Genomic DNA, 18,366 nt, shown 5'->3' with positions numbered 1-18,366 from the left:
GTGAAAAGACATTAAAAAGCCTATAAAAGGTACAGGTACAGGATGTACTTATGTACCTATGCAGGAGTTGCCTTCAAAAACACACCTTCCCTGAGAAATATTCACTTAAGTACAAAGCAATTGAGTCATCTTGTGCATTACAATATTACAGAACCATCTTGTGGTCAAATGAAGAATTTTAGCGACTGCGTTGCGTCACCAAGTTTTCAGTGCGGGAGGAGGAGGAAACCTGGAGCACCGGGGTCCACACTGAGCTTCTCATATCTAGTTTGAAGTGGTCGCTCAGGATGCAATCAGTAACAGCTTGTCCATAAGACCTGCAGTGCATCGGCACTATGGTTTTATAACTGAGGCGCAGCGTTGCTTATTACTTTATTCTACCTCAAAATTTGTCTAAAACTAAATTCATAGTCTGAAGCTATGAGTACTATGTGGCTACATCGATCTTGAAGGTTATACCAGCACACTAAGGCAGTTTATTGCGCTTCAGTAATACACCAATTTCTTCACAACTTGGGATAAAGTGACGGATCCATCCATAGGAAGCGAGATGGAGTGCAAACCTGAAGAAATCTTCCAAGAGTGATGACAGCAATGATGAAGCTCACCATGAATCCTTCAGCCAACGCCGTCGGACCAAATCAGTAAAAGTTATCTTTATGGAGTTTCAAAATGACATTTTCTAAACTGCTGAACGAGAGCAATGATGAATTCTCCACAGACGAGTCGCTTAACGTGTCTTTGCCGCAGCACTTTCTCTCAAACATCAGCAACACCACCACCTGTGTGGGCATCACACTCGACTCTCAAGTCATCGGTGTGGGAATCTTTCTGGCCGTTTTTATATTAGCGGCTATCATCGGGAACATTTTGGTTATTCTTTCGGTACTGTGCAACAAACATTTGCAGACGGTCACGAACTTCTTCATCGTGAACCTGGCTATAGCGGACCTTCTGCTGAGTATCATCGTCTTACCGTTCTCCGCGTCTTTGGAGGTGCTGGGATGCTGGGTTTTCGGTCGGGTCTTCTGCAACATCTGGGCAGCGGTGGATGTTCTCTGTTGCACGGCGTCTATATTGAGTTTGTGCATTATATCCATAGACAGGTACATAGGGGTGAAATACTGCCTGAAATACCCCACCATCATGACTGAACGGAAAGCAGGTGTCATACTCGTGGTGGTCTGGGTGTCTTCGATGGTTATTTCAATCGGACCCCTTCTGGGATGGAAAGAGCCTCCACCATTAGATGAGAGCATCTGCAGGATCACTGAGGAACCGGGCTACGCGCTTTTCTCCTCTTTATTCTCCTTCTACCTCCCGCTCATGGTGATTTTAGTCATGTACATTAGAGTATACATCGTGGCCCGCAGGACTACAAAAAGTTTAGAAGCGGGTGTGAAACTGGAGAGAGATAAATCAATGGAAGTGGTGCTGCGGATACACTGCAGGAGCATACCGGAGGATACGAGCACCAGCAGCTCCAAAACCAAAACGCACCCGTTCAGAAGTTCACTGTCCGTGAGGCTCATGAAGTTCTCCAGGGAGAAGAAAGCTGCTAAAACCCTCGCCATCGTTGTGGGAATGTTTATTCTCTGTTGGCTACCGTTTTTCTTCGTTTTGCCTTTGGGTATGTATGCGTTAGTTTCATGTGTAATATTTTATTAATATACTCTGTGTGTGTGTGTGTGTGTGTGTGTGTGTGTGTGTGTGTGTGTGTGTGTATATATATATATATATATATATATATATATATATATATATATATATATATATATATATATATATATATATATATATATATATATATATATATATATACGTATATATATATATATATATATATATATATATATATATATATATATATATATATATATATATATCAATTCCTTATAAATATTTATGATTTATAGAGCAGAAAATGACCTTTCTTAATAATATATGTTAAAATGCACCGGGGGAGAAAAACTATACATTTTGAGCAATTTTCTGCTTTTGTCAACTGTATGACATAAAATACTGTCGCTTTTTCAACTTCTGGCATTTTTCAATCAAGCTGCAATGTTGCCAAATGATGCAAAAAGTGTTAAAATATTATATAATTTAGGGTACATGCTATGAAATTAGACATATCAAGGGCAAAGGAGGTGACCACTGTATTTCTTAAACGTTAAAATGTCAATGTCATTATTCAAACACTTTTGCACAGTAGACAAATTAAATAAACTAGTGAGAGTGTGAAAATTATTCAAGACTTTATTTTAGAAGTCCACAGTGCTAAAAGTGCCCTATATGTGAAGAAAAAAAACATACTCTATGGCTATTTTATAAGAAGAGTTGATAGCCTAATGTTAAAGTAGGATTTGTTATGTGCTCTTAAATGCCCTAAAATTCATGGACATTTTTTCTTTTTAGAACCTTTCACCGAAAGGTTCTTTGGGGAACCAAAAATAGTTCTTCTGTGGCATCACTGTGAAACACTAATTTTGGAACCTTTATTTTTAAGAGTGTATAGGGAAAAGGAGAAATGTGTAATATAGGCTAAATAAGTTACCTGAAATTCATCGTGACTAACACTATGTCACTTTTGCTTGCGTGGGTTTCTCATGGAATACAACATCTCCAGACAATCACATTCATATTACATTCACAGTTAATACGATTCAATTAGTCAGTAAATGCTTTCATTTCTCACCTCCCGCACAGGTGAAGGGGGTTCAGATTTACCAACATTCATCTTTAACTCATTTATGTTTTTGAGGGGAGATTGTGTTAGACATGCATGTAAGTTTGTGTTCAGACATGCATTACATAAAATCTAAATCTTCTTAAAACTAAAAGGTAACATCTTTTGATTTAACCAGATTTCATACAATTAAGGTAGCCTATTTGGCAAACAGGCTACTCCAAAATGTTTCATATATGCTCAATAAATAAATATGAACATAACCCCAGTTAAATTTTCCTGTTTTTACAAAGGCCATGTGCTGAAGAGTTTATAAGAGCGTGCTTTGTATACTTTTAAATCATGCATTCAATCAGTTCTCTTTGCATGTTGCAGTTAATTAGTGTATAATGGTAAACTTATTATATACATCTTATAATATAATCCCCCATCCATTTAAAAAAAAAAAAAAAAAAAAATCCACATCCTCAAGCAGCCGAGAATGAGTTGTGTCGAAAAGGTCCCTTCACCAAAACCCCTCACCAAAACCAAAACATATGTGTTGGCCCACACTTCAATTATTAAACCTCTTTGTATTCTGTGTTTTATAAATGTAACTGATTCCTATGTACAAACAGGGTGAGGTGGGGATATTCACAATGCAGGAGAATTCATTGACATTCATTCAGAGGATTAATTGTGTAGTAAATGAGTACTGTAGTAGTTAAAGAATATGAGGGTCAAAAACCACCCTTGGGAAACTGCAGCAAAAACATTATACTGAGTGTTTCAGTCATGCAACTATTAGCCAAGATTTAGTCACAGAGGCCATAAAGAGTGCTAGAAAAGGAAAAAACAGTCTCTTATTACATTTAATGGATTTTGGTATAGCTGACATCATTGTCTGGGTGCATGAAATGGGTATTTCTTAAGTATCTAAAAAATCAAAAATTATTATAATGATGACAATTATGGTTATGGTGGTTTTATTATTAGTCAGTAACTTATATATCTTAATATGCAGCTACTATTGCTTAAGTCTGGAGTTTAAAATATGGTTGGCGCTGTATATTCCCCACAATGTATTGGTTTTCCCTCTTGTCTTCCCCAAACCCACCATCCCATCTTTCTCCAGAGCGTCCCAAAAGTGCAGTTACCACAAGTTGCCTGTCTCTCCTGCTATACCACTCACAGTCACTGTGGGGGGAAAAATTGGGCAGCAGGGGCCGATACCATCTTCTGGCAAGACTTGCATGTGGTGCTGGTGAAATTCTGGGATCTACTTCTCTGTTTCTTTCCCAATGGTTAGAGAGTCAAGGGTTTAGGAAGGGGAGGCAAAACGAGGTTCCCTGACCTCCTTCTGCCTAATGCTCCACTGCCTTAATCACAGCTATTATGGAGCGAAGTTAAAGTGGGTGATTTTCTTTTCCAAAGCCGCAGCAACATGCAGCCAGCCACCAGGACAGAGCAGGGATATGAGATGGCTCAGATCCACACGTACCACATTGCAGAAGCACAAACTGTGAACATTTGGTTAATTTTTATGTATAAATGAAGGATTGGGAGAAATTTAAGCTTGCTTCAATGAGAAGGCACTGGGAAATTTGGAGAAATATCCTTAGTTATATTCTCTCTGGATGAACATGAAAAGACGGACGTTGGAGTCTTTTTGGGAATATCATTATTTTTCATTATTATTTTTAGAAGAGTATCTCGAGATCACTGTAGGCTATTTCTTTCGAAAACAACTGATATGTCCACAGTGCCTTAACAATGCTCATGTTTTTGGCAGCTAAACAACTTGTATCAAGGGAATGTTTTCCTTACACCATATGTTTGTGCTGGACTTTGTATATGTCTTATTTCTGGTGACACAAGCGGAACCAGATGTTCCTACCCTCCTAAAGAAAAATATGAAATACTTTGATGACATTAGATAAGTAGATAAGTTTTCCCTGACATTTACCTGAGGGCATGGCCAGGTTTATTGATTTATGCTTTTATGTAGTATGTTTTACTTTTAAACATTTTTGTCATTACGTACTAGCAATTTGAGGGCATGTCAATTTGATTCACCATCTGTCCAAACTGCTAAATTATCCAAAAATATGAATTTTAGGTAATTAAATGGTTTCTCTCAACATGAGGTTATTTAAATTAAGCAGATTTTAAAGATAGATAAGATTACTTTTCAGCTTATATTTATTTGTTTTTCATTTATCCTAATTATTTGTTTAGAAATTATTTTTGTTCTTTCTTAAAGCTTACTAAAAACTTTTTTTTTCTTCTAAAAACCTGCAGTAATATTTTCATTATTTACAATCGCCATATGCTACTATTGTTTATAATGACATTCTAGTACACGTTTGTAATGAGTGTTTTTTGGCCTTGAGACTTACTTGCTGCTGGTTATAAAATCCTTATCAAGGTCTTTATCAAGGTGTTATTGTTCTAGTGCAGAACCTCCGCTCTGATGATTGCATTTAGCACATGTTTCCTTGAGGCAAATAGTATCAGACCATACAGGTGTTGTAATGACTACAAAGCATGTGTAATTAAATACTGATATGTGACATGCCATGCCTGGCACATTTTTGTCTGTAGGCTCAGCCGTTTTGAAATGGTTCACCATAACTTATGTGTTTAATACAGCGCCTGCCACTGAGAAAGTAATACCTCTCCATGGCAGGAATGAAAAAACAGTCTTGCTAATGGAAACAATTTAATCCAAAAAAGAGAAAGCACTATATTTATTTATTATTATTATTATTATTATTATTATTATTATTATTATCATCATCATCATTATTATTACCTTTTCTGTATTATGAATAATACACAAAAGGTATATGGGCAATAGATTAGAAATGGCCCATTTTATTTAATGGGGAATCACTGAACAATAACTTTGTTACATTATAATTTATATTTCTTTCACCAGGACAACTTAACTTTGGAAAGCTCAGGGGACACAAAGCATGAGCCCCAAGGGCTTGACAACATTAATGAGTTGAGGTAAACAGTGTGTGGTATGTGGTTATTGTATATTTATGCACACAGAAAAAAAATTGCTGAACTTGATTCAGTAGTGGACAGTGGTTACATGCCTTTGAAATAAGTTTTCTTAACTTAAAGTTACTATGTAATCTCAACACAAACAATTTGTGTGGAAAGAATCTAGTTGAATTGAGTAAACCCAACAAAATTAGAGTTTTCAATGTAACTCAATCTCAATAAATCTCTTTTATTTCATTATGTAATAACTAATGAAAGTGAATGTTGGCATGATAAATACATACTTATTGTAAGCACAACAGAGTGTAGTTTAGTAACTTTGCTATGGTTAGCACAGCAATTGCTCAACGATGCAAGCAATTAATTTGATGTGCGATATCTGCCTGTCCTCATCGTTAGCTCCAGCTCCACTTTGCACAATAATGGTGAAATCCCCCAAAATCCAACATAAAAAACTCTTCTAAATATCAACATAACAAAACATTTAACACTACTAACAAGTATCCCCTTTATATTCATCTTCCACAAAAACTCATAATACAGTATAACACTATATTTTAAAATTTACTCTCTTAATAATTATATGCCATTAGAAGATATAGGGCAAATTCCAATTGAAAGTGATTATCCCTATGCCCTACTCCGAAGGACAGCGCTCTTAATGTGGGCACTCTGTATGTACCATGGCATTACTGTATAAATATACCCTTCGCTAGCAGTCTTGTGAAAGTGTCCTTCATGAAAAAAAAACCCCAAAAAAATTAAATTCCAAATATGAAATGTCCAGTTCTTTATTGCTTTAAAAATAACCAAATAAGGTTTGTTTTCTTTTTCATATTTTGGCATTCTATTGTGACTCATCAAAAGTAATTTTGAATGCACATTGTATCACATGTGCCATGTAAAAATATTGAGCTTGAGAGTCCATTTTTGAGTATCCAATTGCTTAAAATGGATACAGTTATTATTACTTGTTATCATTTTTGCAATTTGAGTCACTACCTCAGTGCTATATAGCTCAAGTGTCTTGTGCCAGGCATTGCTTGAAAGTGATGACTGCCAGCACACATGCAAAACTCTCAGTTTAAAGCTGTTAATGCAAGGCCTCCCTGACTGCAGCATTGTGATGGAGAAATCAATTAACTTTGTAGCCACCAAGCATGTTAGTCTTAAGCCACATTGGTTACTTGCTTTAAAAAAATGAGCCAGCTAAACATATAACCACAAACATATGTATGAAATCAGAACAGATACTTTTTTTCAACCATATTTGGTCACTAAAAAAGATACATTTGTGATTTTTGCTGTAACAGTCCCTTTAAGGCAGGTGCCATGTGGTCACCTCTGCTGTCTCACTGCCATTATAGACAGGTTGGACAGAATTAGACAGTGTCCTGAGACTTTTCCTGTTCCATTTACAAAATTACAACTGTGGTTTGCGTTCCTAAAACAAACACCTCATGTTCCTCGAAGACATGGGACTACTAGTAACCCGCCGGTGGTGACATTGTTCACGATACTCTGGCCAAAAAGGACGTTTTCTCTCACTCGCTATTAAACATCCTGCCTAGTGGCAGGATATTTGCTTATCGAGCAAACAGGTCTGTGGATAATGCAGTCAGCATGAGATTGCATCATATCCTGCAACATATGGACAGACCAGGGACATATGCAAGGATATTGGATATATTGTGGACTTCAGTTCGGCTTTCAACACCATTATCCCAGCTACTCTCTGGACTAAACAGCTGGTGATCTGTCAGTGGATCACTAGCTTTCTGACGGACAGGCAGCAGCTAGTAAGACTGGGGAAATTCACTTCCAGCACCTGTACAATCAGCACTGGCACTCCCCAGGGATGTGTGCTCTCCCCGCTACTCTTCTCCCTGTACTCCAATGACTGCATCATCAAGGACCCCTCTGTCAAGCTATGTTTGCAGACAACACTACTGTCATCGGCCTCATCCAAAATGCAGATGAGTCTGCATACCGAAGGGAGGTTGAACAGCTAGCTTTCTGGAGCAGCCAAAACAACCTGGAGCTGAACACGCTCAAAACAGTGGAACACCCCAGCATTCTAATGATTTTTCTGAAATTTAACCCCAATTTAAAACCCCTAAACCAAACCTAACCATCTGTGTTCGAAACGAGACGAAGCAAGTTTATTAAATGTTATTGACATACATCAGTCATCAGTGTTGTATAAATAAATATGGATTATGGACCGAATTTGTCCACAGACGTTTCATTGTATTTAATGCCTGTATATTGATTTTAAATTCTGTTTGTTGATTGATTGGTCTTTATGGGAATAAAAGTCATACCTTTTCATATAAGCCAGATGTCAGTCTGCTGATGCACAGTGTTGGGAAGGTTACTTTTAAAATGTATTCCAGTACAGATAACAGAGCACATGCTGTAAAATGTAATTTGTGAATTTTTACTTATTTAGTTACATTACTCAATGTCAGTAATGTAATCTAAATACTAGGGCTGTCAATCGGATAACATTTTTAATCAAATTAATTACATGGTATTTTGATTAATTAAACAAATTAATCGCATACATAAATATTTGCCTAGAAAGCCCCTCAAATAACAATAATTAAATATATAATGATTAAATAATTATAAATAGTTATATTTAAATAATTATAAATAAAATAGATTCGTTTTAAAAAATAATACAGAAAATTAAAATGCATAACATTATTTAGGCACACGAGTTAAGCATTAAAAAGGCAATACAAAAAGTGGCTTTAGAATTCAATATATTGTTTATTTCCATATTATAGAACATAAGCCTATTATTGGCCTACAGTTCACAGCAATCCATTTTCGAAATTAATTTGTCAGTCAGTCCAAGATTTATGATTAGGGCTTTTCTCTGGACACTTCAATGTACACCTGCGTCAGACGAACGCTTTTGGAGCGTCTTGGATGCATTACATCATAAACATGCCGTTTTTAGGTCGCTGTGTAAAGTTAAACGACATTTGAAAATTAGAAAAACATGTCTTGAGATCCCTGCCTTCGGATTTGCACTCCATCAAGCTGTGTTTTTATGCAAGAACGTGTTCTCATCGTGTGTTGTCTGTTCTTGGTAAGTGTGGTTTGTTCTCTGTCTGTTTGAGCTGCACCTTGCCTATAAAGCGAATTTCGCTTACTGCCCCCTGAAGAAAACAGGTGGTACTCCATGCTTAAATTGCTTATATGGAAAGAATATTCCTTTTTATGATCCGGGGACATGATTAATTGCATACGTTTTTCTTTTTTTTATTGCTTTATTATTAATCGCACTGAATTAACACGTTAAATCGACAGCCCTACTAAATACTTTGGATTACTTCTTCAGCTCTGGCTAGGGCCAGTTCTAGACATTAAGAGGCTCTAGGCAAATTTTATTTTGGAGGCCCCCCTCCCCTCATAAAACATATTTCTGATTTGGAAACTAAAAGAATGTATTATGTTAGAGCAGTAATGTAAAAATCAGTTTTACTTCTGAGTAGTTTACACAGTTAACTGATGTTACAATAGGTGTGTTCGACTTCGGTGAATCGGGCCTGCACAGACTGATCGGTGCCTGTCTAAAAGTAATGCATATTGGTTAGAAAATAATTTTGGTGGATTCTTTATTTATTTATTTATTTATTTTATTATTCCTATGTATATATTTATTTATTTTTACCGGTATTTATTTTTATTAATTTCTGTGGTATGACAAATCATCACTTAATCTGCTTCAAACAGTTTCATTTATTTTAAAGATTCAGAGCCATAAACTTTGCAAGATTTGGCAAATCTAATCAAAAATAGAATAGTTTTCCACTTGTTCTTCCTCATAAGTGCTTATTCTAGCAGCCTGGTTACCTCTAAACAAAACTTGTTACCTGACATACTGATAAAAACCTGTTCATCCCTGTTTCAGAAGAGTTGTATTGCAGTCAGCCAATCAGAATGGATTTTCTGCCAGCTCTTGCCATTTTTGTTTGCAATATGCATCATGCTTGCTATGCATGATCTGTGGGTAGTTCATGGGCATGCTGTCTGAGACTGTTTGTTTTACAAATACATCATCTAAAACATAAGAGAGTGGAAAATAATAAATCCCATATCCATAACACATTTTGAGTTAATGACATAGGCTACTTTTATTGCTATTAACCTAATATTGACATCAAAGAATATGCATTTTCTTATTTCCTGCTTTGTAATAAACACTAATATACTGTAATAAAATAATTTCTTATAAATGTTTTTAATGCCATTCATTGTACTGGTTTAAGAATAGACCACTGAAAACCCCTTGTCCATCGATCCATTAATATGAAAAGCTTATTAGAGGAATGCATCGCATGGTATTTCTCTAAGAAAGATGCTAAATTCGGTGTTTCTGATTCAAAAGCTCAACATCTTTAAGCTCAGTTTACACACAGCACAGCTACCTACCAGCTGGCTACCGTTACACTCACCCCCCTAAACCTCACTCCCATTCAGATCATGGCACCAATGTGACTAATGAGGAGGCTAAAGGCTACAGCCCCTAGTGTCAGTCACTAGTGTGTCTCTTGAGGCCAGGGGAGTGAGGTTTACACATTTCAAAGCTACCTACAAGCTGGCTACCATTGCACTCACCCTCCCAAACCTCACTCCAATCCGGGTCATGGCACCACTGTAACTAGTCCTGCTCAACCCGCTCCAAAATGGGATTCGAACCGGCGTCTCTGGCATGGGAGGTGGGCATGCTAACTAGGAGGCTAAAAGCTACAGCCCCTAGATTCAGTCGCTAGTGTGTCTCTTGAGGCCAGGGGAGTGAGGTTTACACACTTCAAAGCTACCTACAAGCTGGCTACCATTGCACTCACCCCCCCAAACCTCACTCCAATCCAGGTCATGGCACCACTGTAACTAGTCCTGCTCAACCCGCTCCAAAATGGGATTCGAACCGGCGTCTCTGGCATGGGAGGTGGGCATGCTAACTAGGAGGCTAAAAGCTACAGCCCCTAGATTCAGTCGCTAGTGTGTCTCTTGAGGCCAGGGGAGTGATATTTACACACTGTACAGCTAACTACCAGCTGGCTACCATTACACATGCAAATGCATCCATGACCATGTGCTAAAGTTTGAGTGCTGGAGATTTCCCGATAGCAAAGTAGACATCAGGCTCATTTTATGTGTTATTTGTTGCGACACTGATAATAGGCGTCATTTGTGTATTTTCCAAGTGCTAGAAATGAAACTTTTCATGCACAGCCCTGGCTAATTACCAAGTTCACATGTCTTTTGGAGGCCCCACGACAATGTAGAGGCCCTAGGCAATTGCCTAGTCTGCCTATAGCTAGCGCCGGCCCTGGCTCTGGCAGATTTTTTCACTTGTTTTGACTATAAACAAGTGAATAACAAGAGAAAAAAATGACCAGGGCCTCGTTTCCCAAAAGCATCGTAAGCTTAAGTAGATCGTAAAATCCAACGTACTATTCATCTTAGATTTGCGGCCCGTTTCCCAAAAGCATCGTAACTTAAGTAGTACTTGTAAATGCTCGTAGATTTACGAGTGCTCTGGAGTAATCGAACAGTGCTAAGAGCATCCTAAGGACATAGACTTATGCAGAGACCTGCAGGACAATCGCAAAATTACACTTCATACAATTTAAATACCAATAGCTACACTTTATGCTGAGACTTTAATATCAGGATATGCTGTATGTGTTTTATTTATTTTTATTTTAACAGACACGTCTAATAATAATAATAATAATAATAATAATGAAATGCATAAAATAGATAGTCTAAATGTATGAATAGATTAATTAGTAAAAAATAAAGTTATTTGTGTGGACTAGTTGGACAAGTTGGTAACAACAAAGTGCTGGCATGATTGATGCAGACAACTGTTTAAATTAATATTAGAGAGAGAAGAAAAAAGTAATTAACTTGCTGTCATGCATGAAAATCATCCGTATATATTGGGTCATTATCCTACATTTACATTTATTCATTTGGCAGACACTTTTATCCTCGTCTCCTCTTCCTCTCTGACACCCAAAGGTTCTCTCGCCAGCACTACAAGTTGTGTAGCACCGCAAATGCAGTTTTGCTTTCACCGTTATCACTTCTGGGAGTAAAGAGCAGATCTCCACTTTATTGGAGAATATCTCTAAAGCGCAGCTTCCACACGTCTCCTTATTTTGCGCTGTGCGATAACATGTTATATGAATGCTTGTAATTAGCAGGATCATACACAGGGCTTCCACAGTCTTCACTATTCCTGGAAGCTTTTATGTCAAGAGGAATTTGTGAAAACAAAATATTATAAATGCACACCAGATTATGGAAGCAGATTGTGTAAAAGAAAAAGATTGTTCTGCACAAAACTATTGTAAAAACAATATGTACATATGCAGTTAATTAGGCTGAATATTTAGGAACATATTTTAAAACTAATTTTATCGAGGTAAATTACAAATGATTGTAAAGCACAAATATAATAAAGTTACAATGACGAACAGCACTATACGGTCAAATTTCAGCACTGTCACACGGACAGCAACTGTCTGAAGTAGCATTTAAAGTGCATCCTCGCGTTCATGTTAAGTGCAGTTTTGGGAAACGCATGTAAAAAATAACGATAATTTAAATCATTTTTACAGGCAGACAATAGATAAATTCTCATTAAGAATAAGCCTTAATATCAAAGGTCTTATTAGAGAGAGAAAAAAATATGCTCTAACACAAATTTTCTTTATATAATTATTATAAAATGTAATCAGGCCTGGTAATAGGTGCATGTAAAGGCTAGAAATAGCATTTTAGCTTAGCATAAAGCTAAATATGCACATATACGCTATTTCTGCCGCTTTAAACTTACTTCAAAACCCCACAGAATGTAAACAAAGATGATATGTGGATTCTGTTCATTGAATGAGGCAGAAATTTATTTGTAGCTTTTTATACGATGCTAAAGGCTACATTGGTTAGCATTTTTCATATAAACATCCTTAATTCTTGTAAAAGTACCCTACTGTAACTGCATTAAAAAACATTGACAATGCATACATACTGTAATCGTGTATTTATTGGATTTATATTTCATCTGACAAAGCATTTCTAACTGTTTTCTGTTAAGCTGTGGAAACATGCTATAGCTCCTCTATTACGCTCCCAAGTTTCTTAATGACGTTATATCCAACTTTTCTCTCATAACTGTGTGAAAACAGCCTATGTCTACTCCTATGAATGTAACACATCATAAGAAAGTTTCACCGCTGTTCATACCCTCCTCAGATCGCATCATTTAAGTGGATAAATGTTTTCCAACTAAATAGACTAAATTTTAAATGAAACAAATGAAAATAAAATGCAAAAATAAAATGCAAAGTAATCTCTTCAGTAATAAACAACTTTTTGAATGTAACTGTACATTGTAAAAATATTTAGTGTGAGTTTACAGTAAATTCCTAGTTACTAGTTGCACTACTTTCACAGTATATTTTAGAGTAGTATTTCTACAATTTATTACAAATAAAAGACAACTGTATACTGTGACTTCACAGTGAACAGGACCAATACATTTGATTTAACTGCCTGATTGACAACTCATGATAAAAAGTCAAAGAGTGATAAAACCCAACCATATTATAGCCTAGCTTTGCTAACATCCCTTCCTTATTGTTCATTTAAACTGATACTATTTCTTTACTTTCAAATGCATCATATGGTGTAGTTAACATTTCATGGGACAACATAAAGTCAACCACTAAACTGAATATTTCCTCCAAACATTACAGTACAATAAATTGTGTTCTTAAACACAATTGCACCAACTGGGAGAAATTTGATTAGAAATAAATAAGGTCCCATCCAAAGGAAACACTAAACACCATAATGGTGACTTCAAACGAAACACCAATTTCCCATAATGCAGTGAGATATTCAAATGTATTTTTTTTTTTTTTTTTTTTTTTTACAGTAATTTGTTGTGTTGTAACAGAAATTGACCTAGCCTGCATTGACTTTACAGAAAATATTGAAAAGAGTATTATATTGTAAGAAATTACTGTTAAATCTTGTAAAATCCTGGCAATTTTTTACTGTGCATTCTGATTATCAACAACTTAAATTATAACTGTAGTGGAATAAAGTTACTAATATGTTGTATTTTAAATACATAGCCCCGTTAGACCTGCATGTATTCTGTTACCCCCCCAACCCTGTTGATGCATAACACGTCTATGGACCTTTCTTTATCAACATTTATTTTAAGTTTTACACCATGTTTAATGATATTTTGGCCTTCATAGATATACAAGAATGAGAAAAATGCTGTTTAAAATAGTTTTATATGCAGTCTAGCATGTAACACCATATGTCAAATACCTGTGTACAGAATGTGTGGGAAGAGAGGAAGCAAAAACTGAGATTCATTCCACTGATACAAACATTCCTAACCTCCTGGAGTACATTCCTGCTCATTCTCTCCTCTATATTTCTAATTTGCTCAGGTCTATTGCAGCTTAAGGAATGATTTGACATTTAATGACTAATGGGTCTGTGTGGCCAGTCTGTCAAAAGCAATAGTTCTTTGTTTGGTTTGGCGGAGAGCAGGATGAATGGCATATTGGAATCCTTCCTATTTGCATCTCCTGCAGGCAGAAAAAATAGAGCTCACAGAGAAATTGTTTCAAAAAGACGGTGAGAGGACCACATACTGTTTTAAAAATGCATTAGATGCCTCCAATGGGTTGAAGGGAAAAACAATGTGTGAAGTACAGTATTTAATCTGTCTATTGGGTATAATTAGGCATACATGGTTTGAAACCGTGAACCTGTGGGCTTTAACTTTTCAGAGAACAATGAAGGAAGGCGAATTGTAACTTGATGCTAAATTTACTTTGTTTCCCATGAAAATCTCACTGGAGCTGACATCTAAATGTTTCTCCACCTCTCTCTCTCTCTGTCTTCACCTCCTCAGGGTCTTTCTTCCCAGAGCTGAAGCCCTCTGAGATGGTGTTTAAAGTAATCTTCTGGCTGGGCTACTTCAACAGCTGCATTAACCCAGTAATCTACCCATGCTCCAGCAAGGAATTCCAGCGCGCCTTTACTCGTCTGCTGCGCTGCCAGTGTCAGCGTCGCCGTCGCATACTGCGCCGGTTCTATGACCAACGGTGGAGAACGGCCATGAGGGGAGCCAGGAGGGAGCAGCACCAGGACTACTGCTCTGGATTTCCCTTCCACGAGCAATGCGGTAACTCTATCTACTCCTGCCAGAGCAAAAGCCAGCCTCTGAAGAGCCTGAAGGGCTGGAGCTTCTTCCCCCCCTTAGAGAAGTCCTCTTTCCAACTGAAGGAGAAAATGAACAACCTTTCCAATAAGATCAAGAACGGGACGGGGAAGAGCAGCACGTGTGGTCTGGGCCGGACAGAGATTGACACGGTCTCCATGGGAATCTATGGCGATTGCAGCGATCAGAGCACTTACGAGATCTATGACCTCACAGAGTCCTATGGCCTGAAGGAAACAGACATCTAAACAAAGATATAGATTAATGTCTGTGTTCTCTCACAGCTCTGACTTCTGACATGCTGCCAGGCAAATATTTGGCTCTTAGGGATTGTTTGATTTTATTTTATTTTTTAAATGACTTTTGATCAAAGACTTGTACTCTAGTTATGTCTTAAAATTCTGACTTCAATTTTCAAGTAAAATGTGAGTTAAAGGGACATTTCACTCGAAAATTAAAACTCTGTCATCATTTACTCACCTGCATGTTGTTCCAGTTGACCCATAATGTTGTTCCAGTCACCATTTACTTTCATTGTATCGAATAAAAAAATAAAATAAAAAAAGATGTAATGAAAGTGAATGGTGACTGAAATCTTATGTTGTGTTCCACAGAAGAAAGAAAGTAGTTTGGAACAACATGAGAGTGAGTAAATGATGACTGAATTTGCATTATTATTATTATTTTGGGTGAATTATCCCTTTAAGGAGAAAAAAATTATATTTTCACATGGATAATTTAAGAGTTTTACTTCTAAAGTGGAAAAAGTACACTGAATGCACGAATAAGGAAAACAAAACCTTCAGTGCACTGGACTAGATGTGCTATCCCATGGCAAACAATTAGACTCATAGCTGCTGGGTATCTGTATACTGTTTTGTCCATGTGGCCTTTGAGAAGTATTCTGTCAAATGTTCAAACTCCCTGATAACGGGCAAGGCAACATTAAAGAGTATGTCTTTACTGTACTTACAAAGAGAGATTGTTGCAATTACCTTGACCTGTTGTCCACTGAGTGTGAATGGAAAGCATATTTATCTGTGATGTATCCTAGAGACTGTTGAATCCATGACACTGATTTTTACTGACACAACGATTCACTGTGATTCACAAAATGATTCACAGATTACTGCAAATTCAAATGATTCAAAGTAATGTGGAGGTACATAATTTTAAATGTTAGGCACAATTTGTCATTAAAGAGATGTTGTGCAGATGTTTTAATATTTCAGAGGGTTTACTGTGCTATTCATGCATCTCAGTTGAACCCAGATAAAGTGACATATTGAAATAATCTCCAACAGCACCAACAGTAAAAATCATAGTATATGGACTACAACTCAGTTTTGTGTGTGTGTTAAGAAAAAGGTTTCTTTGTAATGCTGATGTGAGATGTGACAATGTCTTTTGGTGTCAACTATTAAGCAGAATAAATCTGAAAAACAGCATGCAGTATGTTGATCTCATAAGTGTATTCGATGAATCTACAGAATCAGTAAAATATATAATAAATCATGTTAATTCAAAGAACTATGCAGATAGGAAAGAAAAATCACAAATGAGATTATATATATATATATATATATATATATATATATATATATATATATATATATATATATATATATACAGTACAGTATATGTGTGTGTGTGTGTGTATATATATATACAGTACAGTATATATGTGTGTGTGTATTATATATATATATATATTAAATTTAGAATAAATCAGAATTTTGCTTATCAGATTTTTCTCTTCAAAAAAGACCATAATACTCTCACATATGTCTCTTCTAGAGTTTCAAAATAGATTTAAAAATTTTAAACAAAATTATTCCTGGATCAAATTATCTGAGGGATGTTATCCACATTAATTAATAGCTCTAATTGTAACTCATACTGTACGTCAACACTTGTCTCATCTGTCTTTTTTATTTATCCTAAGGCCTTTTAGAAGGAACAAATAAAATATAGTTGATACTTAAATGGAAATGAGAACTCCATTACTCCTGGGCCATTAAAAGAGACATTTCTGAGCAATAAATTTTTCCCGGAGCCAGGGTGACCAAACAATCTGATGCTCCATAAAATTACCCATTAATGATGAAAAAACTATAATGGCCAGTAGAGGTCCCTGTTAATGAAAATTAATTTCAAATTCCTACACTTTCAGTGAAATGGAAAGATGACAGAAGTCACTTCGAGGAAAGTTGGCTCAAAAATATTTGCTGGAAAAGAGGTCTGAATAATTTCACATTATGTTGAATTACAAACGTGACAAGAGTGTGAGTTCAGTAATGACTTGTTTAAGTTGAGAGGATAAATTATGTGCAAATTAACTCTTCTTGAAAAGTTCTGCATGGATCAAAAAAATGAACAAGTGGTTTCCTTCTCCACTTAAGAGTTCTGAGAACTCATTGAAGAGCAAATAATTTTGAGCCCCTGTCCTCTGTTTCCTGTGGATTACAGAGGACTATGATCAGCATGCATAACCGTTCTTAATGGCTTCCTTAAGCCAAAAGCTTGTACGTTTTGACTTGTCACAAAAATGTCCAAAAATAACTGATCTGCAGTGGATTACTGGGAAAAGGGCTAACAGAGAATGATACTGTATGTTTTGCAGAGTAAATAAAAAAAAAAAATTAAAAAAAATGCACTCACTTTAAATTAGGTGTCATTAACTAATATGTACTTAAGCATTTGATACAATCTACTTATTATAAACATTCATATTGTTGCATTGTACTTATATTTAAAGTACCTGCATTTAATTACATCTGTAGTTACACTGTTAACCTACCCCTAATCCTTAATCTAACCCTACCCTAATCCTTACCCTTAACCCTAACCCCTAACCCTACTCCTTAACCTACCCATAGCTCAACCTCAGTAGCAGCAAATGTTAATCTTTTGAGAATTTTGCAGAAAAGTTAGTTACACAAAAAGTACATTGTATTGTATGTATTTTAATGTTAGTGCATAGTAGTTAAAGACACCTAATATAAAGTGGAACCAAAAAAAATTAGGAGGAGACTGGGGCTATTTGTCACATGGGAAAGTTGTCGCAAGGGCTATATCTCATTAACTATAAGGTTTTCGAGTCACAGTTCTCTCTAGCAGTTGATTTGTATGTTGATTTAAAAACCTACTCCAAAACTTTCTTAAATTACAGTAATTTTTGTGAATTCTATCTTTCAATCTAAAATTTTAATAACGTAATATTTGTGTTATATAAGTTGGGTAAACAAGTGAACACAGAGAACAGCACTGGCATACATTCAGGCAAGGGTGAACTGCTATTGGGGCATTTTGTCACAGAAGGTCAACATGTGTTCAATTAAATATATTTTTCCTGGGGTAAAAATTTGGGGTGAAATGTGAACATTTTCAATAGCGTGTTTTT

General features: G+C 36.1%; 1 protein-coding gene across 1 annotated transcript; it reads left to right on the top strand.

The window, feature by feature from the left end:
- The first annotated feature begins 257 nt into the window (after positions 1-257).
- LOC127444427 (alpha-1A adrenergic receptor-like) lies at positions 258-16,440 on the top strand. The gene is made up of 2 exons (XM_051703794.1): positions 258-1,630; positions 14,655-16,440. The coding sequence occupies exons 1-2, from the start codon at positions 673-675 to the stop codon at positions 15,209-15,211; spliced, it is 1,515 nt and encodes a 504-aa protein (XP_051559754.1). The 5' UTR covers positions 258-672; the 3' UTR covers positions 15,212-16,440.
- The last annotated feature ends 1,926 nt before the right edge of the window (positions 16,441-18,366 follow it).

This window comes from Myxocyprinus asiaticus, chromosome 7, assembly GCF_019703515.2.
Source record: "Myxocyprinus asiaticus isolate MX2 ecotype Aquarium Trade chromosome 7, UBuf_Myxa_2, whole genome shotgun sequence".
In the NCBI taxonomy this organism is placed as follows: Eukaryota; Metazoa; Chordata; class Actinopteri; order Cypriniformes; family Catostomidae; genus Myxocyprinus; species Myxocyprinus asiaticus.
Note: the sequence above shows the minus strand (reverse complement) of the source record. Positions and strands in the feature narration are given on the sequence as shown.

Coding starts and splice junctions, on each gene's coding strand:
- LOC127444427 (XM_051703794.1), top strand. CDS start 673: ATGACATTTTCTAAACTGCTGAACGAGAGCAATGATGAATTCTCCACA. Junction 1,631..14,654: donor TTTCTTCGTTTTGCCTTTGG/GTATGTATGCGT, acceptor TCACCTCCTCAG/GGTCTTTCTTCCCAGAGCTG.